The 25,166-nt window shown below is 35.5% G+C and overlaps 1 protein-coding gene across 8 annotated transcripts in view; it reads left to right on the top strand.

Moving 5' to 3' along the window:
• Positions 1-25,166, top strand: part of USP25 (ubiquitin specific peptidase 25) — a 124,935-nt gene that overhangs the window by 58,621 nt on the left and 41,148 nt on the right. For all 8 annotated transcript variants that reach the window (XM_037061791.1, XM_037061794.1, XM_037061796.1 and 5 more), the window contains 8 exons: positions 3,374-3,511; positions 6,847-6,923; positions 8,315-8,388; positions 15,183-15,331; positions 20,308-20,435; positions 20,812-20,907; positions 22,179-22,340; positions 22,934-23,160. In XM_037061791.1, the coding sequence (XP_036917686.1) occupies positions 3,374-3,511; positions 6,847-6,923; positions 8,315-8,388; positions 15,183-15,331; positions 20,308-20,435; positions 20,812-20,907; positions 22,179-22,340; positions 22,934-23,160 (1,051 nt within the window). The remainder of the gene's footprint in view (positions 1-3,373; positions 3,512-6,846; positions 6,924-8,314; positions 8,389-15,182; positions 15,332-20,307; positions 20,436-20,811; positions 20,908-22,178; positions 22,341-22,933; positions 23,161-25,166) is intronic.

Consider the following 25,166-nt stretch of genomic DNA (forward strand, 5'->3'; position numbering starts at 1 on the left):
TTTTGACTTAGAAAGGTTTTATGGGAACACTGTGTTAGGGTGGTGTGGGAAACCTGTATATGAAAATAATTGTAATCAATTATAGATCTAAACAGAGGAACTAAAAGCATAAAATTATTGAAAAACAGAAATTTTTAGTGTCTTGGATTTAAAAGGTTTCTTAAGTAGGACAATAAAAAGGCACAAGCCATAAGAGAAAAAATTATAAAATTAGACTTCATTAAAATTAAAAACTTGTAATCTTTGAAAAAGATTACAAGTATACAAAAGAGGCAAGCTACAGACAAGGAAAAAATACTAGCAAAACATGTATCAGCTACTGTAGCTAGAATATAGTCAGAGCTTGTACAAGTCAATAATAAGACAAGTAACTGATTACCTTAGTGGGAAAAATATTTTAACACATACATCACCAAATAAGATATGCAGATTATAAGTGACCACATGAAAAGACACTCACTTGGTAACTCATTTGGAAAATGCAGTTTGAAACTAAAGTTTCAGCGTACCAACAAGAACAAAAGTTAAAAACACAGCTTACATGTAAGTGTTGTAGAATGTGGGCCTAGGGCTTGTATTACACTGCCAGTGGGAATCTAGGGCAGTACCTCTGGAACAGGTTAGTTGTTTCTTAAAGTGTTCATACACCCTAGCCCCTCCTTCCTAAGTTTTTACTAAAGAAAGTGAAAGCATAGGTCCACACAAACACATGTACAGTAATATCCACAGCAGCTGGAAACTGTTAAATAAGTGTGTTATATCCATACAATGAAATACCACTGAGCGATAAAATGGAATGAATTGTTATTAATGCGCACAGTCACATGAGTGAAGCTCAAAATAATTATGCCGATTGCACAAAACCAGACTGAAACTAGTACATAGTGTATGATCTGATTTATATAAATTTCTAGAAAATAAAGAATGACCATGGTTGCCTGGGAGGATTAGGAAGGGGAAGGAGGCATGCAGAACCTTTGGGCGATGATGGATAGGTATGTCTTCTTGATTAGGGTGATGCTTTCATGAACAGACATGTCCAAAGCTCATAAAATTATATACTTTATAATGTATGCCATAGTGTAAATCAGTTATATCTTGATAAATATGTTTGAAAACAGACAAAGGACAATGTTAGACTATTTTTATATGTGATGGTATTTTCATGATTTAGACGAATACAGTAGCTGCTCTTAACATGATTTTGGAATTTGCCATTTGAAATTCAAAAAGATTTTCTAGGCCTAGGAGTTGTCTGAGAGAAAAATATTTTATTATTTTAAATATATTACTTTTCAAATATGCTTTTCAGCAGAATTCCACTTAATTTTTAAAAGTCATTTATTTTATCCTTGTTACTTGGCAGGGAGTGTCTCAAAATACTGCACTGACTTTAGACCATGAAATTGATCTCAGAAAATTAAGGATAGTGATGGAAATTATGAATTAAAATTTGTAGTATTTACACTTCTAAAACTCATTTGTATAGGACAATTGTAGGGGACTGGAAAGTACAACAGAAAAATTATGTGTAGGGAACCGCTTCACAAGGCATGGAAATGTAGCTCAGCACCCATGTGGAAAAACTTGTAATCTTTGAATTACAAGTTTTCCCCAGTGGGGAGTGAGTTGGCACATAGGACCACACCCATGGAGAGATTCTCCCGTGGGAAACCAGGCCTGCATTATACCTAGGCTGTTTTGTGACTTGCTCTTCCTAAAACTCACCCTGAGTTCAGGCACAAACACTTGCTGCATATCTTTAAAGTAACTTCCTGAAGTCTTTGCTGAGTCTCCCAGGGACTGAAGAGTAACCACACCTGTGACTCTTATCATTCCCTTGCATTTGCAACTATTTTTCCTTGTTAATCTGTAAGAAGTAATCAGCAACATCCCTTCCAGTTGCTGTCTGTAAAAAGTAATTACCTAAAGCAAACCTAAGTATAATGAATGCAAACCTTCTTTGATGTACGCTATTAGAAGGCCAACAAAAGCTTGTCAGGGCAAGGGTTGGGCGCTCTCCCCTTGAGAGAGTGTGGCCCTACAGTCCCTTTTCCTCCACAGGACTCAGTAGTCCCTGTGAATTTGTCTTATCTCTTCCACAGTGTTGCGGACCCCACAAACCAGGGTCCGCATCAATTATGGATTAATTTTCTGTCTCATTTAAAACTTCTCCATTTAACTCTTATGGAATTTATTATACTTAAATAAAATCCATGCTTTCCATAACTTAGCATTGTTATGTCAGGTAGTGAGTGTACTTTGTGGTGGCTATAATGGTATATAGTTTTCTATCAAATGGCAAATATATTTGGAATCAATTTTCTTCCTTTATCCTGTTTCTTAGGATTCCTTTTTTAATGTATTCTGGAAGCAGCTATTTCTATATTGTTTGTATTAGTCCAAAAATAACTGTATGCATGTATACACATTATATAACGCTGAGAACTCCAATGCTGGAAACTTGGAAAACTTTTCTAATATTTAGATTGCATAAGTTTATCTGTTAAAATTGTTACTGCAAGAGTTAACTGTAGTAAGAATTACTTTTGTTGCCATAAAGTATTTTGTACTAATGTGAATTACATTCCTTTTAAGCTTCCTGTTTAAAATGAATTGCTCATGATTGATAATATTGAGTTGTTTTATTCTTTGGTTTAATCAACCAGTAGGAAGTGAATGAGTGCTTTGTGTAGCAAAATGTTGTGGAAGAGAGACGGAAGTTCTTGTCTGTGAGGATTTTATCATCTTAACTGAGAAACACAAGACTTCAAAGGAACACTGTATATTACTTCCGTCTAATATTAGGATCTAATGAATTATTAAATATTATTCTGATAATTAGGATCATCACATGACAGTGGCAGGTAGTGATTCATTGTTGAATGAAACAGGTTTATTTTAGTACCTGTAGAATTTGAAGGAATTATTGACTTGGCAGGATTTGGGAAGGCTTCATGGAAAAGGAGGGATTTTTGCTTAAGTGGGTTTATTGAGGTAAAGTACTTAAAAACAGTGCCTGGCACATAGTCATTTAACGGTGAGAGTTGTTGCTGCTGTCCTCAGCAGCGTCTGAATGGAAAGGATTATAATACACACTTGAATGAGGAGGATATTCTTGGCTGGGTAGTGGCATGATGTGGTATGAATATGTGCCGTTTATGCTGAAATTGTGAGCTCAGCCTGGTCCTTTGCAGTTTTGGTGCTTGCCTGCTTTGAGTCTCCATAACAACACTTCTTTAGTTATGATGTAGGCGTGCTGGGCTCATTCCTCATCTCTATTACTTAAATTTTCGTTAATTTTAAAATGAGTATCGGTTTACTGGTAAAGATTTTGTTAATCTTCATTTAAAGGGTTTTTTCCCCTCAATAGGAGCATCGGAATTTGCCTTTTATGCATGAACTGAGATACCTGTTTGCACTTCTTGTGGGTACGAAAAGGAAATATGTTGATCCATCAAGAGCAGTTGAAATTCTTAAGGATGCTTTCAAATCAAACGACTCCCAGCAGGTAGCTGCATTGTGCTTACTTGTTTATTAACCATTTGTGTTTTACTTAATCTGATTATGCAGTCAGCACTTTTTTTTAAAGATTTATGCAATTGAAGATGTTATTCATCTTTATTAAAATAAGCTGGAGCCATTTAAAACATTATTAATTTGGAAGATCTTTTTAATTAAGAAAAAGTAATAAGGTATAATTTACTATTGAAATTGGTAAGTTAAAACAATAGGTAAAAGTAAGAATGCTCTAAAATTTATAGCTTTTACAAATCGACAGTGTAATTAAAAATCTCCACACGTGTATGATAATCCAATGCTAATACAGTTTGCCTGATTTGTTATGCCTGTTTTTGCTGGCAGGGAATGGCTTCCCTTAAAAACTCAGAGAAAGTTTCTCAGCTACATTAACTTTGTTGTTGCTTTTATTTTCTCCTCTTTATGTAGAACTATTTAGTGGCTTTTTATTCACTTCTTTAAAAGAATATTGGAATTTTTGTATAAAATAGAAAAGCTCTGTAAACAAACCAACATTTTCACATATAATTTGAGAAGTCAACTCTTGGCTATTATAAATTGTGCTGCTATGAACATTGGGGTGTTACGATATGTTCTTTGGGATTGGTGTTTTAGGGTTCTTAGGATACAATCAGAGAAATTAAAAGAGGAAAACAAGAGAGAAAGCAAGAAAGTAGCAGAGAATAACAGCAGCAGTGTTGAAAGCCCTTGCAATGAAGCAATGGGCAGAAGTAAAACATTTTGTAAAAGTCACTACATTTGCTGTGTAGTCTTTATAGTACTTGGATGTGTCCCTGGTACGCAGGAGTCTGGAGAGTGTGTTGGGAGAAGGGTTGTGGAAGACACATGATTCTGCCACTCTGCCACCACCTTCCCTGTGCATTTTTTTTTACATTTTATGACAAAGATAAATGAACAAAAACAGTGCCCGTGATGTTGTTGGTGGAAATGGATTCCTTTCACAGAGTAGTAAGAAATGTCAGGGACCCACGTATGACAATGAGGTGTGGTAAGATTTGCTGGGATAGAAATGAAAGTCTGCTCCCAGGTTCCCGGTGTTTCATTTGTGTCCGTCGTGCTGTGGAGGAAGTTCAGCCTTGTCTTCTGAAACCCTTCTGGTTCTAAGTTTGTTTATTTGTGGAGGTTTTTATAGTGGTGTTTTCTTCTTTAGTATGTACATCCTATTTTCTTGTGGCACAATTAAATTTGAAAAGTCACTTCTATACCTTCACTTATCTTTTCTTCTGGAATTGCTTTTTCTTTGTCTTTTTCTTACAAGGCAACACAAGCTTCACTGGGAGCCGTGTCTGTGCACAGGGAGACTCTGGGTTTGCTTGAGGGGAGAGGAGACAGCCAGCCGTTAATGCCGTGGTGTGCTCCAGAATGCCACAGTGGGGTGCCTCTGCTTTCTGCTAGCAGTGTAGAATAATTAGTTCTCTCACTGCAGACTTTTTTCTCTCCAAGGTCTTTTAAAGTATTTGCACATCAGTTGAGGCAGGTACAGATTTGATTCTCTCTGCTCTTAAGGCACCTGAATCTGAAGTACACATTAATGACATAGTGGAATAAACCTATAAGAGAAGTAAGCATCATTATGTTTTTTAAAAGTGAATTTATACTTACATTCATGTTCTTTCTAATTATATCATATGCAGGAGTCTTGGGGAATACTCTTTGGGATCTAGTGCTGCCAATTTTAGCTAAACTTTTAATTTAAAACTAAAATGTTACAATAAAGGCCTCATCTTTTTTTCTCTTGATGAAAGCAGGTAGAATTTTGTAATTGTAAATTTCAGATTGATTGCTAAAAAGACATGTATTAATTTCTTCTGAAGGGTATTTTGATAACTAGGAAATCTTTTTGTTTCTTGTCAAATATCCTTGCAAGATAAGTGAAGTTTAGAAAAATATGGAAGTTTTTAAGGTGCTATAGCTTGCTTGGATGACTGTAACACGTTACAACAATCCAAATGACTTAAAAACAGTAGAAAGTTTTTCTCTCCACAATTCAAGAGGCCAGAAACCCTAAATAGAGGTGTTGGCTGGGCTGGGCTTCTTCCTCCATGGCTCCAAGGGAGAAGGAGAAGTCTTTCTTGCCTCCATCGTCTTCTGTTGGCACCTGGTGCTCCTGACTCGTGGCAGCCTAGCTCCAGTCTCATCTTCCTCTTCACGTGGCCTTTCCCCCTGTGCGTCTGAGTGTTTGCTCACGTTCTGTGTTTTGTAAGAACGCTCATAATTGGATTTAGGGCCTCTCCTACCCCAGGATGGTCTCATCTTGAAGTCTTTACCTTAATTATGTCTGCATAGATTTATTCCAAATAAGTTTACATTCTGAGGTTCCAGGTGGACATATATTTTGGCAGGTGACTGTTTAACTTACTACAGATAGTACAGATTTTGTAACTGGATTTTTTTGCTGAGTTGAGTTGTTTTTAACTATGCAAGTTTGGAGTCATTTGTGTAATCTTCCTAGACCTTAGTTTCAATATTTTAAAGGTGTGTAGGGAGGCCCAGATGCTCTTTAAACAACTTTTAGATGGAAAACCTGTTTTATGATATGATAGTAACCTGTTTTATATTTAGGGCTATTTTGATAATTAAAGACAATTGCTTACATCAGTTTATCTGTTTCCCCCCTGCCCACGTTTGGTGTGAACCCATTTTCTATGTTTCATCTCATATATCTGAAAGAATTATGCTAGTCGATACGAACACCTGCTGTTGGCTACTCCTGGTTTTCTCTTAGGGGAGCCAGAACCGAAGGAAGGGGGGACAGGAGGTGATGGATGTGCCAGTCCGGGGTGGAGGGTCAGTCAAGTTCACGAGGCAGTGACTCAGTATTTGAGCAGTCAGTGATCAGTTGAACTCAACCTAGGTTAACAGATATTTTAGTTAGGTTGTTACAGCTTTTTGAAAAATGAACGAAAAAAAGCATTATCTTCCTTCTAAGAGAAAAACCAGTAATAATTTTCTATAAAATAAAGAACTTTTTGGTGATATGGGTGTTTTTATAATATTCCCTACAGAGCTTTTTTGAGAGACTAATAATTGTTTTTAAAAACCTCATTTGTTAGTTTAAATTTTTTTCCTGAAGTAGGACCCACTCACAATGATTATTAGTATAGTGCTTGTTTTTCTCAAATACTGGTTTTATGTTCTGGTTAAATTATAAATATTTCTTGGATTTGATGTGAAATATTTCATGTGATGCCTTTGTGAGGAATCAGTAATTATACATTCGAATGTCTGGCTGTAAGTTTTATGTTACAATATTTAATATTTTTGTAAGTAGGCTCAAAAATCAACAGACTTTTTTTCTTTTCACAGCAAGATGTGAGTGAGTTTACACACAAATTATTAGATTGGTTAGAAGATGCCTTCCAAATGAAAGCTGAAGAAGAGACGTAAGTTACCATGAAATTTATTGTTAGGGTTTTAAGAGCTTTATAAATAGCATTCTTTTTTTTTCTTTTTATGTATTCAATGTCAACAGCGAAATAGGAATCTGAGATAGACACATGGGAACCCAAATGTTACCTCTGTATTATTGACTAGCTGTTTGGAATTTGTGGCCACAAAGGCTGGTAGCTTTAGATTTTCACTCTAAGAGCAGCATGTAGCCAGAAAGATATAAAAACTGATCCCTGAAAGGGCTAGTTCCATATACCTGCTTCTTTTCCTTAGATTCAATGAGGAGAGGGACATGTTTCAAGTAAGACTTCAGATTTCAGAAGAAACGGAAAAGTTCTAGCTTCTTTCTAAAACAGTTTCAGAAAAGGGGAGGCGGAAATTTGACTAGAGCCCAAAGAAAATTAACAGAAAGTAAATTAATATGCAAGACTTCAAAAGTGGAATAAAATAACTCCATTAGAAGAAACAAGGATTCAGAAAACAGTCAAGTGGCACTCTTTTAAGACTCCAAATAAAAAGCAGTTTAGGAGTAATGTATTGAAGATAGGACACTGTATGTGAAATGTTTACAGAAAATCTGGGTAGATTTGACAGGAGGAACTAGGGGCTTCGGGGTAAAGCATTTAAAGAACTCCTGAGAGCCCTGGCCAGTGTGGCTTTCTCATAGAGAGCCACTGTCCCATAAACCTAAAGGTTGGTGGTTCAATTCCCCATTAGGGCACATGCCTGGGTTAGGGGTTCAATCCCTGCTCCAGGCACATACAAGAAGGCAACCAGTTGATGTTTCTCTCTCCCATCAGTGTCTCTGTCTGCCCCTCACTTCCTCTCCCTCTAAAAGCTATAAATTTTAGTATTAGAACCTTGAAGTTACAAGGAACATGAGCTTTTAAGAAAGGAACCAGAGTGGATAACCCTAGAGGAGTACACAGAGGCTCTCCATTAGTCTGGCAGGACAGTGATGCTGGTGGAATCTTTCCCCTCAGAAGATGGACAAGGCATGTTTGATTAAGAGTGGCTTAGCCCTTCCCAACAAGCCCAAATAAGCATATATCATACAAACTAAAAGCCTGATACTGAAATGCATAATAACGGAAAGATCAGGCACTCATGAGCACAGACTAGGGCAGGTCCTCTTGTAAGGGCATCCTGCATAGTAAGTCATTTTAACCTTTAAAATACCCTTGTGAGTTTAATTGCAGTTATTATCTTCAGTTGACAGGTGATGAAATGGAAGAGTAAATTTAAGTACTTTACCCAAGGTGACACTAAATAGCAGAGCTGAGTGCATGATAACCATATACATTATTGTTCTTTTAATGTTTTCTTTATTATTTACAAGTACAAAAATTATAACCATATTTATGTTTTTTTGAACATGCTTTAGGGACGAAGAGAAGCCAAAGAACCCCATGGTGGAGTTGTTCTATGGAAGATTCCTAGCCGTGGGAGTACTCGAAGGTATGGTTATATTTACCTTTTGTTACAATAGAAGAGATACTATCTGTTAGCTCCTTTGTCTTAATACTAACTCTTATTTGTTGAATGATTATTCATTTTAATTGACCTACTCTGTCTAGAATTCCTTTTACAATGCTACTACTAATCATTTACAAACAAAGTGCAGAATGTGTGATGAAAACAAAGGTACAGAGTGACTTATCACATGCTAATTGATACTTAATATTATCCTGTTGTTCTTTCCCTGGGAAGGCTTATATGATTGGTGAATATTAGGGTACAGGGATTGAGGGGGCAGTTGTTGGTGGGTCTTTTGAAAATAATAATGTAGTTAAATATTGTGTTTCGGAGTGTTATCACTGTTTTTGAGGGTTTCAGATCTATGAAGGTTGAAAGCTGCCTTTAACAATTCAGCATAATCAAGCTATTGCAGGGGTTTTTTCCTTTTTATTGAATTTATTGGGATGACATTCATTAAGCAAATTATACAGGTGCACAATTTTACAACGAATCATCTGTGCAAGGTATTGTGTGCTTACCACCCTAAGTCAAGTCTTTGTCCATCACCATTTATGCCCCCATACCCTCCTCTACTTCCCTCTACTTCCCTCTACTTCCCCCAGACATCACCGTATGGTGATTGTCCTGTCCAAGAGTTTTCTCTCTTTTTCATTCAGTCCCTCCACTCCCCAACCCAGCTCCACTCCTTACAGCTGTCAGCCTACTCTCCGTGACTGTGTCTCTATTTTGCTTGTTAGTTCATTTTGTTCATTAGATTCCACATTTGAGTGGTATCATAGGGAACTTGCTTCCTCTGACTAGCTTATTGCACTTAGCATAATTTTCTCTGGGTCCATCCATGCTATCACAAAGGGTAAGGAGTCCTTGTTTTTAATGGCTGAGTAGTATTCTATTGTGTAAATATACCACAGCTTTTTATCCATTCATCTACGGCATGGGACACTGGGGCTGCTTCCAAATCTTGGCAATTGTGAGTAATGCTGCAGTGAACATAAGGTGCATATATTCTTTCAAATTGGTGTTTCAGGTTTCTTCAGATAAATTCTCAGAAGTGGAGTAGCTGGGTCATAAGACAGTTACATTTTAAATTTTTTTAAACAACTCCATACTGCTTTCCACAGTGTCTGCACCAGTCTGCATTCTTACCAGCAGTGTAAACAAGTTCCCCTTTCTCCACATCCTTGTTAACACAAGGATCCCCTTGTAATGTCTGTTGATTTATTGTTGATAGCTCTTCTGACAATATGAGGTGACATCTCCTGGTGGTTTTAATTTGCATCTCTCTGGTGATTAGTGACATTGAGTATCTTTTCATATGTCTGTTGCCCATCTGTCTTCTAAGGAGAAGTGTCTATTCAGGATCTTTGATCATTTTTTAATTGTATTGTCTTTTGGGGGAATTGAGTTTTATATGTTCTTCATAGATTTTAGATATTGAACTCTTATCACATGTATTGGAGAATATGTTCTCCCTTTCAGTGGGTTATCTTTTCATTTTGTTAATGGTTTTCTTTGTTCTGTGAAAACTTTTTGGTTTGGTATAGACCAGTTTGTTTATTCTTTCTTTTGTTTTCATTGCCCTAGGGGAGATATCTGAAAAAATATTGCTATGACAAATGTCCTAGATTTTACTGCCTACATTTTCAACTTAAGATTTTTATGGTTTCAAGCCGAACATTTAAGTATTTAATCCATTTTTAATTTATTCTTATGTGTGGTGTAAGTTGGTTATTTAGTTGTACATACCTGTCCCTTATTTAGTTGTTATTTTTTTGCACATACCTGTCCTGTTTTTCAACACTATTTGTTGAATAGACTGTCTTTATCTCATTGTAATTTTTTTGCCTCTTTTCTCAAATGTTAATTAACCATAAAGGTTTGGATTTGTTTCTGGGCTCTTTATTCTGTCTCTTGATCTATGTGTATGATTTTATGCCAGTATACTCTTTTGATTACTATGGCCTTGCAGTATAGTTGGATAGCAGCTAGTGTGATTGTTATAACTTTGTTGTTCTTTCTCATGATTGCTACAGCTGTTAGGAGTCTTTTATCATTTCATAAAAATTTTCAAAATATTTGTTCTGGTTCCGTGAAATATGCCATAGGTGTCTTGATAGTAATTGTGTTGAATCTATAGATTGCTTTGGGTAGTATGGGCATTTTAATGATGTAATTCCTCTTATTCATGAACACAGTATATGCTTCCACTTATTTATATCTTCCTGAATTTCCTTCTTCAGTGTCTTATAATTCTCCAAATATAGGTCTTTTACCTCCTGGGTTAAAGTTACTTGTATTTCTAGGTGTTTTTTTATTCAGTTGTAAATGGGATTATTTTCTTAGTTTTCCTTTCTGATAGTTCAGTATTGGCACATGAAAATACAACTGATCTTTGGATATTAACTTTGTATGCTGCCATTTTGCTGAACTCATTTATCTATTCTAGTAGTTTTTTGGTGGAATCTTTAGGGTTCTCTCTATATAGTATCATATCATCTGCACATAAAAACAGTTTAACTTCTTCCCTTCCAATTTGGATGCCTTTTATTTCTTCTTGTCTGATTGCTGTGGCTAGGATGCCCAGTACTTTTTGAATAAGACTGGGGAAAGCAGATATCCCTGTCTTGTTCCTGATCTTAATAGAAACACTTTTAGTTTTTGCCTATTGAGTATGATGTTGGCTGTGGGTTTCTCACATATGGCCTGTATTATGTTGAGGCATGTCCCCTCAATTCCCACTTTACTGAGAGTTTTTTATCATAAATGGATGCTGGATTTTATCCTATGCTTTTTCTGCATCTATTGATATGATCATGTGGTTTTTATCTTTCATTTTGTTTATGTAGCATATTGTGTTTATTGGTTTGTGGATATTGTACCAACCTTTCATCTCTGAAATAATCCCACTTCATCATGGTGTATAATCTTTTTGATGTATTGCTATATTCAGTTTGCTAATATTTTGTTGAGGATTTTAGCAACTATGCCCATCAAGAATATAGGCATATAATTTCCTTTATTTTTTAGTGTCTTTATCTGGTTTTGGAACTGGGATAATACTGGTCTCATAAATGAGCTTGGGAGTCTTTTTTCCTCTTGAATTTTTTGGAATAGTTTGAGAGGGATAGTTGTTAGTTCTTTTCCTGGTGTTTGGTAAAAGTCACCTATGAAACCATCTGGTCCAGGATTTCTGTTTGTTGGGTGTATTTTCATTACTACTTCAGTTTCACTGGTTGTGATCTGCCTATTCAGAAGACTGCATGTTTCTAGAAATTTATCCATTTCATCCAGATTGTCCCGATTTCTTTTATTTCTGGTATCCCTCTATGTTGCAGATATTGTTACACTTCATGTCCCAAAGGTTTCTTAAACTATTCTTATTTTTTGCAATTATTTTTTGTGTCCTGAATCATGTGGCTCACTTGGTCTGGTGTCATCCCAGAAAGCAGAAGGTCACCAGCTTAGTTGCTGGCCAGGGCACATGCATACAGGTCAGGTCCCTTATTGGAATGGGTATGAAAGGCAACCAATCAGTGTTTCTCTCTCATTGATCTTTCTCCCTTTCTCTTTCTCTTCCCGCCCCTTCTCTCTAAAAAATAAATAAGTAAATTGAATATTTTTTTATTTTTGCTGCTCTAAATTGGGTGTTTTTTTTCTACCTTGTCTTCCAAATTATTGATTTAATTATCTGCTTCATCCAATGTACTATTTATTCTTTCCAGGGTAGTCATCATTTCAAATACTGTATTCTTCAGTTCTGACTGCTTGTATTTTATGGTTTCTATGTCCTTTTTCATGCTGTCAAACATCCTTATCACCATTACTTTGAACTCTATATTTTATATCTGATAAATTGCTTTTCTTCATTTCATTTACCTCCTTTTCTGGATATTTTTCCTGTCCTTTCATTTGGGGCTTTATTTTTTGTCTGTCCTTTTTGGCTGCCTCTTTGTGTTTGTTTCTGTGTATTAGATAGATCTGCTCTGAAGCCAGTCTCCATGGGATACATGTCCTATGAGGTGCATTAAGGTACTTCTGACTGTCATAAAGAGTACCTGAATATTACTGAGGAAAACTATAGTGGATCAAGAATCTGTAGTAGATGCTAAGCCTCACTGGTCTCAATTCTCTCACCCTACCAAAAAAATATTTATTTTGTTCAATCACTGTCTGCAGTCCTGTTTTTTGCATTTATCATATCCATCTTTTTTCTATTTTCAATCTGATCTCTTCGTTTTTCATTGTCTGAAAAACACCTTACCTCTAATTTCATGAGTTTACTGAGAAACTAATGAAACCTAACCAGTCATCCTAAGATGAATCTAATTTTTAAAATTAATATTATATCAGCCCTGGCTGGCATAGCTCAGAGGATTGAGCGCGGGCCTGCGAACCAGACGATCGCGGTTCAATTCCCAGTCAGGGCACATGCCTGGGTTGCAGGCCGGTTCCTTGCAGGCTAACTACCAGCAGGGGACGCACAAAAGGCAACCATACATTGATGTTTCTCTCCCTCTCTCCTTCCCCTCTAAAAATAAATAAATAAAATTAAAAAAAAATATTGTATCATAGTTGTTAAAAACATTATAATCAGATATATGTGCTTCAGACTCCACAGCCTGGATCCATTCCAAACGCAACTGCGTTTATATTTGTCTCTTCAGGTAATAGAGGAATATTCAATCTCATATCACCAGGCTATTTATATGTTCTCAGAATCTCACTCCTTCATGCTTTCACTCAGACCTTACTGTACTTACTATCTTGTGGATAGTTTTTTGTTGCTGTTCTTGTTATTTTGTGTCTTCAGCTTTTCCTTCTTTAACATGTCTTCCTCACTGATATTTAGACATGGTCTGGTATTGTGTATCTTAAAAAAACTTTTCCCTTCACACAGTCTTTCCAGTTAATCCTATTTATAAAGTTAAGCCCCTCTAAAGAGAGGTTTGATTTCATAGGCTAACTCTCCATTTATTGCTTTTGCTTCTGGCCCAGACCTCTTCTAAAAGGAATCTTTTTGAGGTTATTGTATTGATTTTTCACGTGTTCAGGTTCGTTGGATCCCTCTTATTTCTTATATTGAACTCTTATCAGCTATTAATTCCATTGACTCCTTCCTCTTCTTCCTTTTTTTCTATTGTTTTCATTAAAATACTTCTTTGACTTCTGTGGCACCATATTTTGTTGGCTTTCTAAAAATTTCTGTATGAGCACTTCTTAGAAGTTATATTTATAGTCTCATATCTAAAGCAGGACATCTTTGGGACTCAGCTTAGGCCCTCTTCCTCACCCTGATAATTCCCTAGGCAGTCTCATTTACTCCCTCGATTTCATGCTCTCAGCAAGCCAGCAACTCTCTCAATTATAACTTTGGACCAGGGGATTAATCTTACAGGCTCACATATCCAACTGTCTTCTCTATCCAACTTGAAATCTCTTGGGACATTCTAAAACAGTGATGGCCACTACTACCTTAAAACAAAAGAAAAAAATCCGCTGTGCTTTCTTCAGTGGTGCCCCTTTCAGTACACAAACACCAATACAATTGTTGATGCTTGAAATCTGAGTCTCATTCTCGATGCCTTCCTTACTCTTCTGTCCTCCATCCTGCCCAGGAGCCGGACGGTCAAGTCTTGCTGGGGTCCCCTCTTGTATGTATGCATCAGTGTGTCTGTGGGCAAATTCATCTGCTTTTTATACTTTACTAGTAACACCCCACGCTACTTTTATTTCTAGATGGATTCGGTAATAATCTCCTAATTAGTTTACTGCTCATTTAACATAGAAGCCAGAAGGATGTTTTAAAAATGCAAATCTGATCTTGTTATTCCTAGATGTAACAATTCAGTGACTTTCTATTATACTCAGAATGTATTGGGGGGGAAAGTCTTAACAAGGGCTGTTAGACTTTGTAGATTTTGACACAACCACCTAACTTTTCATTGTCATCTCCCCACTGCTTCCCCAAGCTATACTGTCCTCTTCTTAATTCTTCAAACATGCCAAGTTCTCTGCAGCTTTAAACTCTTATGTGTGCTCTTCCTTGGCCAGGAATACTCCAGAGGTCCATGACACTCTGGCCTGCCCAAGTCCCACTCACTGTTCAAGTCTCAGCATAAATGTCCTTTTGCTATGGAATTCTTGTCTGTTCTACTCTCCAACCCTAAAGACAAGGGGTAGCTCCTCTTTTTTAACTCAACCACAGCAGTCTGTCTTACCACACCTTTTATAACACTTACAACAACAAACATTATTTGTTCAGAATTATATGTGCAATTAATGTGTATAATGTCTTTCTTCCAAAGAGGCTGAGAGTTCCCTCAGCTCAGGGACCATATTCCTTTTGTTCACCGTTCTACATATTCTCAGTGTTTAGCACAGTATCTTACCTTTAGAAGGTACTCTTTAAAAGAGTAAATTAACAAATGAAAATATGTGTGTGTGTACATTATAAATGTAAATATATGTTATGTACATTCACATCTAGCCAGAGATATTCAATTCATATACACACACATATGCACATACATGTGTATGTATAATTATAAATACTGTGTGTGTGTGAATTGAATATCTCTGGCTATATGTGAATGTACATAGCATGTATACATGTATAAACCAACAGGAAAATTACCCAAACTCACTACTCCCTGGAACATAATCAGTCATAGTTAAATAGTTTTGAGGTTCAAGAGATAATTCATATATATAGTTAGTAGCTAAAAGGCCACATTGAGGAACAGTAATTTAATTAATTTTCCCCCCTCCTATAGGTAAAAAATTTGAAAATACTGAAATGTTTGGTCAGTACCCACTTCAGGTCAATGGATTCAAAGATCTACATGAGTGCCTAGAAGCTGCTATGATTGAAGGAGAAATTGAATCTTTACATTCAGAGAATTCAGGAAAATCAGGCCAAGAGGTGAGTTTAGCATTTACATTATTCCTCTCCCTCAGGTCCTCCCGACAGTGCCGTAGAGCACAATTTAAGGCCCTGCTTCTGTAGCTACCTAATAATTGAGAGAGAATACTCTGAATATATGTTTGCACTTAATGATGGTAGTTTAGACACATTTGGGAAACCTTCAAAATTGTCACGTAAACAAGTGTTCTCAAAATTTTCTGTTAAAATTTTCCTTTAGGATATTTTTCAGTCTTTTTAGACATTTTAGTTGAGGCACCAGTCATTACAACATGCTAGTTCGAGAAGTAAAGAAGAAAAACACTGTTAGGGTGGAATTCTATGTAGATATATGTTACTTATATTAAATATTGTTGGAATTTGTCCAGGCCTAAATAGGCAACACCAGAGCCCCCTTCTTGTAAAATTGCTGGGTAATTGTATGAAAGGCAGATGGAAGAACTTGCTTTCTACAAAAAGAAAAAATTTGCAAAATATTAATATCTTTTACCTGTTTATCTGTGTCCACTGGTCTGTTCTCGCACCCAGCTCTGTCTCTTCAGCTCCATCTGTACGTCCACCTACCCATTCATGTGTTTGTCTGTCCGGGAGTGTTAGCACAGTAGAAAGCAAAGGAGGACAGTGTGTCTCTAAAACCATCGCTAAGCAATTGCAGTGGTTGTCTCTTTGTAAGCTCCAAGCTTGAGAGCAGGATCTTCATCTGCGCCATTCACTGCTGTGTCCCTAGTGGATAGTACAGTAACTGCAAATAGAATTGAGTAACACATTTATTGACTGACTGAATGAAAATCTTAAATGTTATCAAAAATTCTGAGGTCTTTACCCCTGAATAGGTGCTTAATAAATACTAAGTGGCGCTATCTCTGTGTTGCTTATGTAAAAAGGGACTGGGTTCTTGGATCTTGGGACTATGTGATTTTTTTAAAAGATATAATTAACCATTTTTTGTTCTAAAACCCTTTCTTCCCTCAAACACCCATACTAAAACAAATAAATAATATTTATTATTTTGTTTTTTTAAGAGGAAAAGAATATATAAAATAACTTTTTCTCTACATCACAGATTGCTCATTCAGTAATTTACAACAGGTGCCTAGGCCCCACTGCAAAGCTGTCAGATCAGAGCCTAGGGTAGGGATGCGGTACGTTGCACAAGAGCTCTGCAAGTGATTCTGATACAGACCTGTGACTGAGAATATTTAAAGAAAGCTTATTTATTTTGATTGGGAAACATCTCCTAGGACTGTGACTTTCCTAGGATCCCATAAGGGGACCAGAAAGCAGGCACCCTTAAAGTGCGATCTGCTTTCTATTATTAAGTAAAACGATGATGGTTGGACAGGTTCAGGCCAGGAAAGGTGGGATGGCATATTCCTCACCTGTAAGCTAAATACTCTATGTTTCATTGGTAAAGAATCTTGGTGACATGTTCCAAGCTTTTAAAAATGCTTTTCTTACATTGAATTCAAATGTCATTATTTTTAAAAATCTAGTTTGTCCTTCCTCTTTGCCTCATAATCTAATGCCTTATACTGTGCTATATGCTTTCTGCATAAGCTTTTCCAGCTGACCTGTGGAATACAGTGGTTGTCATCATCTCTAAATTCAGCAGTTTTTAAGCAGTCTCAATAATAGCATATTTAGTCACCTGTGATTTCTATTACCAGTTGCCTAGATTTGCTGAACACAGTAGTTTCACTGAGAATTCAACCTGGTTTAAGAGGATCAGCAATGAAAATTTACCATCTTAAAAGTTTTTAATAACATTTTTAAATCATAGTCTTATTTCATTATATCCTTCAGAATAACTCTATTATTTCTCCTTGAGTCTCTACAAAAACTGATGAAAAACATTTTAGGCTTGTTTCTAAAGTGGCATAATCCCTGATAAACACCTTTAACACTATTATTTAGTGAAAATTGTTGATTTTATTTTGATATAGAAAACATCTTTTTTGCTGAAACAGTTGTGGTACTTATTGGGAATACCTTTAGTCTCCAGAATTACCGTGTTAAAACATTCAGTGGGCTGTAAGACTTTAAATTTCTGGAATGACATAACAGGAGACAACTGAATTAATTAAAAATAGTTATATGTAAAATAAATACTCATAAAATATTTTTCTGAAATATGTTTTTAAGGTAAAAGGACAAACAAGTAAAGACAATTAAATGAAAGAAACTGTTTTTTGAATGGGAATAGAAGTTTTTTTTTTATTTTCATTCTTAGTTTACATCTTGGCTTTGTTTGGTGTTCTAGGGGAAATTCAAAATGGCAGTCTGAAAAAAAAAATGGCAGTCTGTTTTTTTTGTTTTGTGTTGTTTTCCCCCTGCATAATGTAATCTCACAAAAGCAAGGTTTAAGACATATTAATAGAAAAATTAGCCCTGGCTGGTATACCTCAGTGGATTAACTGTGGGCTGTGAACCAAAGGGTCACCAGTTCGATTCCCAGTCAGGACACCTGCCTGGGTTGTGGGCCAGGTCCCCAGTGGGATCCATGTGAGAGGCAACCACACATTGATATTTGTCTCCCTCTCTTTCTCCTTCCCTTCCCTTCTCTCTAAACAAATAAATAAATAACATCTTCTTTAAAAAAAGAAAGAAAAATTAGCTCTTACAACTCATAAAAATGACTATTCTTTCTAGAATACAGATTTATAGGTATGATAAATTTAGAAGCACCTTTGTTGCCAATGCTAATTATGTAAGTCTTCATTCATAAATTACATTAGTATATTACTCCTATAGGTTTATTATATAAATGTAAATATAATATGTTTAGGGATGTGGAGAACATAAACATCATTTTTACCTTTAATGACCTCTGCCTTATAAGCATCACACACCAGTTATTAAATTAAAGAAGTAAATGCAATTTTTTATTGCATGGAAAAATAGTATTTTGAAAGAAAAAGCTCTCATTATTTTATTTGATATTCTAGTTATATACTACTGTACTTACAATCCTAAAGTCATGGAGCTATAGATACCCAGAGCATTTTCTAAAATGAATTTAGGGAATATCTAGCTATTTCTTCTTTTTTCTGTCAGCTTGAGGATGAGAAAGTGAAATGCTTCTATTTCTGTGGTAGGAAAAACTGTCGCTGATGTTAGAGGAAATGCAGTCACAACAAATGCATATTACGTAACACATTTTATGAACACCCTTTGGTAAGGCATGGAAGCTATTTCCTGGACTTTTTATGGTCTGCAGGGAAGCATACTCCCAATTCGGGTCATTTTTATTTCCCTTGGCTCTGTTAGGTTTCCATGAACTAAAGTATATGACTGTTTCATTTTAATGGTGACTTTTAAAGTGTTGCAGTAGAATATGAAAGTAATAGTTTGTGAAATCTACTTATATACTTGTTTCAGTATCATCAAATAGAGAATGCTATCCTAAGTTTCAAAATATCACATTTCTTTGTGATGTGCATGAAGTATGTTTTAATTTCTCTTTTTTTAAATCTTCACTCAAAGAAATGGTTATTTTGAGAGAGAGACAGAGAGAAACACTTTCACGAAAGGGAAACATCTAGCCATTACCTCCCATATGCACCCTGACTGGGGATCGAACCCACAGCCTTTCTGGTATACAGGAGGATGCTCCAACCAACTGAGTCACCTGCCCAGGGCTGTCTTAATTCCTAATAGTAATTGTAGGTGTGGATTAAAGCTAACTAAAATTTTTGCCAGTGCCATGTGAAAACAAAATAAATAAGCAAATCTGTTCAAGAAATTTTAAACTTGAGATGTTTCTGATCTTTTATAATTTTCTCTAGTCAACTTCAAATAATACCTATATATAAGATAAAACAAATTCATTAAACTTCAACCTATAGTAGAAGATAAACCAAATCCAATTTAGGAAATCTCAATTTAAGTAATCATTAGCATTTGAGGGGGCAGAAATAGTTTTGAATAATCATTTATTTTTGTAAGCTCTATTTAGAGAAAAGTGGCAACTTCCAAGATTTTAGTTAAATCCAGTTTGCCAGATGTACATCATTCCTGCTTTTTTGGATGTTTGAATTGAAATTAGTTTACTCAGCTTCCTGACATTTGTATGATATCATTTTCTGGCACTTGAAAACATTACACAGAATTTAGTATGTATCAGTTTATTTTTATAGTGGTACAAAGCTGTACATCGCATGGTTTATAATAAGCACTTTAAACATACTTGTGCATTATTTTGTACTTCTGTGTTTGTTGATTCACAATTTTCATTTTTCTCTTTAAGTAAATAATGTTTATATAAAACAGGAATCTGTTTTATGAACATAATTTTTTGAAGTTTTGTTGTATTTCAGGCTTCACTGAGCAGTTGCTGGAGTGGGTGGAGGAGTTGGTCCATAGCAATAAAGCATTTATTTCATTAAATACTAGTCACTTACAAAGATTTCAAATATAGTTACCATAAGTATGAATTTCATGTTAATTAGTGATAGATCTTTTTCTTAGGCAAAATTCCAGTAGCAAAAGTGAATGTAAAACAGTTTCTGCTTTTTTGTGTGAGAATTGTGATCATATATGCTCTTCTTTTTTTTATGTACTGCATCTTACAATTTGTCATAGGCCTTTGACAGTATGGTTGACTGTAATAAGAACAGTGTATCATTTGTGTTCAGTGATATAATATTGAAGAAGTCAGAAGACTTGAGCTACTAAGTTATGATTTTCACCAATACCTTTTTCTGTAGGTTAGATTCTAATGTAAAGAATTATCATGGAAGGACATTTAGAAGACTTTTCTTTTTCCTGGTTGTATGTTGTCCTCATCCTTAAAATTTTGAAAAGGTGTGAAAATTTTTAGGAAGAAGTTGTGTTTTATCTAGATACCTATTCATTTCTTTGTGATGTCAGCATTATGATGACACATTTAAAAGTGCCTTTGCTGACACCCTGTGCCTGAAGTTGGAGTGGAAAAAACAAAGGTGATACTAAGGCTTTTAATCATTGTTTTCTTTCAGCACTGGTTTACTGAACTACCGCCTGTGTTAACATTTGAATTGTCAAGATTTGAATTTAATCAGGCATTGGGAAGACCAGAAAAAATTCACAACAAATTAGAATTTCCTCAAGTTTTATATCTGGACAGGTATGGTTTGGGATTCATCATGGCTTAGTTTTGAAACAGTAACCAAGTGAAGAATTACTGTGTTTAGAGAAGAATTTTGCTTAATTTCCTTAGAATTAATCTTTTCTTTATGTATAATATATCAAATAGCATTTGTCAAGAAAAACTTAGTTCTTTTCTACTTAGTAAGGTATAGAAACAATGTTATAAGGAAGTTTTTAAAAAGATTTTTTATATCATAATTCTGTCAGAATTTTCAGAAATACTATTTTGTACTGTCTGATATTTTATTACACAATTTTGAATGAGTTTATCTTCTGTGGAATTGTCTAGATTTAATAGTGTATCTACTTCTACGACATTTAGAAATACTAATGATTGCTACTTTTCCTGATAGATATATGCACAGAAACAGAGAAATAACAAGAATTAAGAGAGAAGAAATCAAGAGATTGAAAGATTACCTTACAGTGTTACAACAAAGACTAGAAAGGTATTGTACATTTTACACAATTATAAGCTAGCTATAGAAATTTATTTTTTAGAGATTATCTAGAACCTTTAAGTTTTTCTTGAATAATACATGATTCTGGAAGTAGATAATCATTCTGAACAGGTATATTTACTAATATAGTTTAGTTATTACAAACTTAATAACCAATATAGTTTAATTATTACAAACTTAAAATAATTTATAGTTGGCCTTAGAGGATTATTTTAGTATTTAAAATTAAATATTGTCACTGACAACAGATAAAGCTTATGTTGCTGAAAACAGCTATAAAGACAAACTAATTTACAATTGAGGTTTATTCTTTCATGAGACTGCATTTGACCCTTGAAATTTCCATTAAGACAAGGGGTGACTGAGTTTTCCTTCTTGACACAGAAGATACAAAGTCAAAGGCCTAGAGGGCCTCATTGAGTTTTTATAAAGAAGGGAACCAAGTCAGATGTAAGTGGAGGGCAAGGAGCACCTAGAGAGCAGCTGATGGAGAGGGAGTGGCTGCCATCCACACTCTAGTGGGTGGTGTCTTAACGAATGTCATCTCAAGATCATCCAGTGCATCAGATTGTTTCCAGAAGAAGCCAAAATCTAGACTGATGCTCTGGGTTGTAGATTACAAATCCACCGGCTGAAATGGGACCTGAGAGATGCCAGTTTGCAACCTCCGATCTAATCTTTGTTCCCTTGTTTTACTGTTAGTTTGAAAATTAATACCCTAAAACATTTTTGTAGAAAAATAATGTATATTTTAACCATTAATGTTTTTGAAAGGCATGTGTAATTATATTGAAAAATAATCAGAGGTAAAAAAGGGAGGAAGATAATATAAGTCACCGTGAAACCAAATAACAAATCTAAAAATAAAAATAGTCTCAGGGGATGAAACTGTCAGTTTTCATTTTCCTATTGGGTTACAAGTTACATTTTCCTATTGGGTTACAAGTTAGAGCCATTTGAAATTTGGTACAGTGTATACACACATTAAGTCTTAATCAGCTTTGATTCCTTCTCTTTGGAGACCATTTAATTTATTTCTTAAATTTATATTTAGTCTTACTGTCTTCTGATCCGTAGTCAGATGCGTTATCCATTGCGCCACTCCCCCTGAGACAAGTCTTACTGTCTTCATTTGATAATTAATTTCATTGTTGAGAAAGAGTCATTGAAGTATGTGTGTCATGTTTCATAAAAATTATTAAAAAAACAAATGTGCTTTATATATAAATTAAAGCATTCATACATTTTATGGTTAACAGATATTTAAGCTATGGTTCAGGTCCCAAACGATTTCCATTGGTAGATGTCCTACAGTATGCGTTGGAATTTGCCTCAAGTAAACCTGTTTGCACTTCTCCTGTTGAAGATATTGATGCTAGTTCCCCACCTAGTGGTTCCATTCCATCACAGACGTTACCAAGGTAAAAAGTCTTTTTGGAACAAAATAACAGCTGTGCGATCTGTATTGCATAATGATGTCACTGATGCCTTTTGAAGAAGGTTTTATAAGCATGTTGTAGTTGATTTTAATGAACCCTTAAAAGATTAGATACACTTAGAACATTGTGTGTCTTCTGGGGGCTTCTTTATTTTGTTCCAATAGATTTTCTGGTTATGCATTGAATTTTTTCTATTCAGAGTTATACTTTAGTTTGTTTAGTTTGTTATCTGTTTCAACCTTTTGTCCATAATAATGCTGTTAAGTTAGAATTTTCTTCTGTAATGTAGGCTGGGAGGTGTTAACAAGGGAAGGTCTTGATGATTTGGGTGCACATAAGATTTGTCGTCATTTTTAAGTAAATATGATCAAGTGATTTTTACCACAGTTTCTTACATATAATAAAGTATCTTTGTATATTAAGGATATCATTAGTATATTAGGTTACTCCACCTCTCTATTTTGAAGACCCTTTCTTTTTGAAATTATAAACTTATTTAATGCTGTGTAGTAGGCGCAGTCCTTGTCCAAAGCCTCAGATTGGAAAATTTAACAGTTTCTGCTTTAAAAATGCAGCACAACAGAACAACAGGGAGCCCCTTCTTCAGAACTGCCGAGCACATCACCTGCGTCAGTAGGTGCCATGTCATCGAGATTGGTAATTCACAAACCGTTCACCCAGTCTCGGGTCCCTCCAGACTTGCCCATGCACCCAGCACCGAGGCACATTACAGAAGAAGAACTTTCTGTGCTAGAAAGCTGTTTACATCGCTGGAGGACAGAAATAGAAAATGACACCAGAGGTAAGAAGGTTCTCAAAGCATAGTCACGGTTGCCTCATGGGTATGTATAAAGAGACAGTTGAAAATGGAGACTGCTGTGGATTACATATGTAAATATTATAAAGTATTTTCTTCTAGAAAGGGTTTTTTCCTAAATGATAGACTAGTCTGGCTTCCCAATTTTACAATCTTCCAGTCAGGTTCAGAGAGACCAAAAGGTTCTCCCTGGATTACTTAGCTGATTAATGCCTTAACAGATGGTCTGATTTTCTAGTTTAGTGCTCCAAATTTATATCAAACTGGTATTCACAGCTACACCATTGGTTAAGCAGCGTACAACATCATATTTTGTACATACAAGTTATATGTCTACCCTGATGTTTACACAGTGACATTCGAGTGGTAAAAAGTGAATTTTAATTTTCAGTCTGCTGTAATGAGATTTCCAACTACAAGCGCAGTGCCAGCCTGTGATGAGTTTAACTGGCATGTAGCAAAGTAAGGAAAAGGACAGTGCCCTGTGGGGGAGGGGACTGTGCATGCGTGTGCTGGTGTTAAGTTGCCGTCCGTCCTTTCTTGGAAGGAACTCTGCTTTATTCTGAAATGATCTCCTTCCTACTTCGCTATTGCTCAGATGTCCTTCTTTTTAATGTGGTGATATTAGTATTTCATGGTAGGTTTTATTGTAATTTTTTCTTACATATCAAAAATATAATACCCTATTACCGCCCCCCCCCAGTTTTATCCTAATGCTAGGATTTTTAAAATTAAAGATTTAAATTTAAAAATAGCTACTGTTGGAATTATATTAAACAATATCAATTATTAGATTTATGTGCCCCACTTGGTGCTTTATAGACAATATTTAAATTCAGAGCAGTCCTGATTTAATGGTGAGTAAATAGGATGCAATGATGACTAACAGCAGTAGTGACTGTAAAGATTTCTGTTAGTATTTTTCATGTATAAGGAATTCTTATATTTAAATTTAGTGGCATATTAATTAAGCACATAGGTTTCCCTGAACACTGTGCTACTAGGTTTGGCATAATTTTCTGCTGGACTTGGCAGATTGTGTTTGTTTTATAAGATCACATTCAGAAGGGAGGAAGCTAGGAAGCCTTTGACCCCAACGTGGTAGCACTGAGGGAGGAAAGCAATGAACAGATTTGAACTAGTCTTTGGAGACCATTGTTGAGAGGTGAGTGGCAGAAATCAAGGATGATTTTCATAGTCATTCGTGATGGTTTGAATAACTAAATAGATAGAATGCCCTTTAGAACAAGGCAGGCTGGTGGGTGAGCAAGCCTCCATCCACCTCCAGGGAGGAAGCAGGAATGTGATAAGTCCACTCTTGGCCATTTTAGATGTTTGAGGGGCTTGGGAGACATTCATGTGATAAGATTTGGACTTATAATAATATGGGTCAGGTAAGAAGATTTTCCTAGGACTCTTTGCTCTTTTATTTATTCCTGTTAATATTAGTTATTAGCATCATTTTTAAATGGTTGTGTCTGACATATGAGCGTGATGCCATTTAGTATTTCTATTGATACTGCAAACCGTGTTGGCCTTCTGCATTCATATTTACATACTTTTATTAGTGCAGTATATTCTTAAAGGTGCCATTTCTATTCCAAAGTGCATATAATTTTAAATTTGACTATTTTAAAATTGTCCCCCCAAAATATTGAACTGGTTTACATTTTTTACAGTGTGAGAGAGCTTCTCTCTCAACCTCTTCCTTAGCCCTGGGCACTTTTTAGTCTGGTAGCCTGTAAGTTGGAGGAAGAAATGGTATTTTGGTATCTTACATTTCCTTAATTGTTAGTGCAGCTCTATTTTTCTGTAAATTTTTGTGATATATGCCCATTTTTATATGGAATCATTTGTCTTCCTCTTTCTCTTGCTGTTTTATACAAGCTGACGTTACGGGTATCAACTTGTTGCCTGAAATGTGTGCTGCAGATACTATTTTCCCTGTCTGTCTGTGTCATTTGACTTCCTTTATGTTGGGTTTGCTTTGT

Source organism: Sturnira hondurensis, unplaced genomic scaffold (assembly GCF_014824575.4).
Source record: "Sturnira hondurensis isolate 20B ecotype Veracruz unplaced genomic scaffold, ASM1482457v3 Scaffold0013537, whole genome shotgun sequence".
NCBI classification, from domain to species: domain Eukaryota; kingdom Metazoa; phylum Chordata; class Mammalia; order Chiroptera; family Phyllostomidae; genus Sturnira; species Sturnira hondurensis.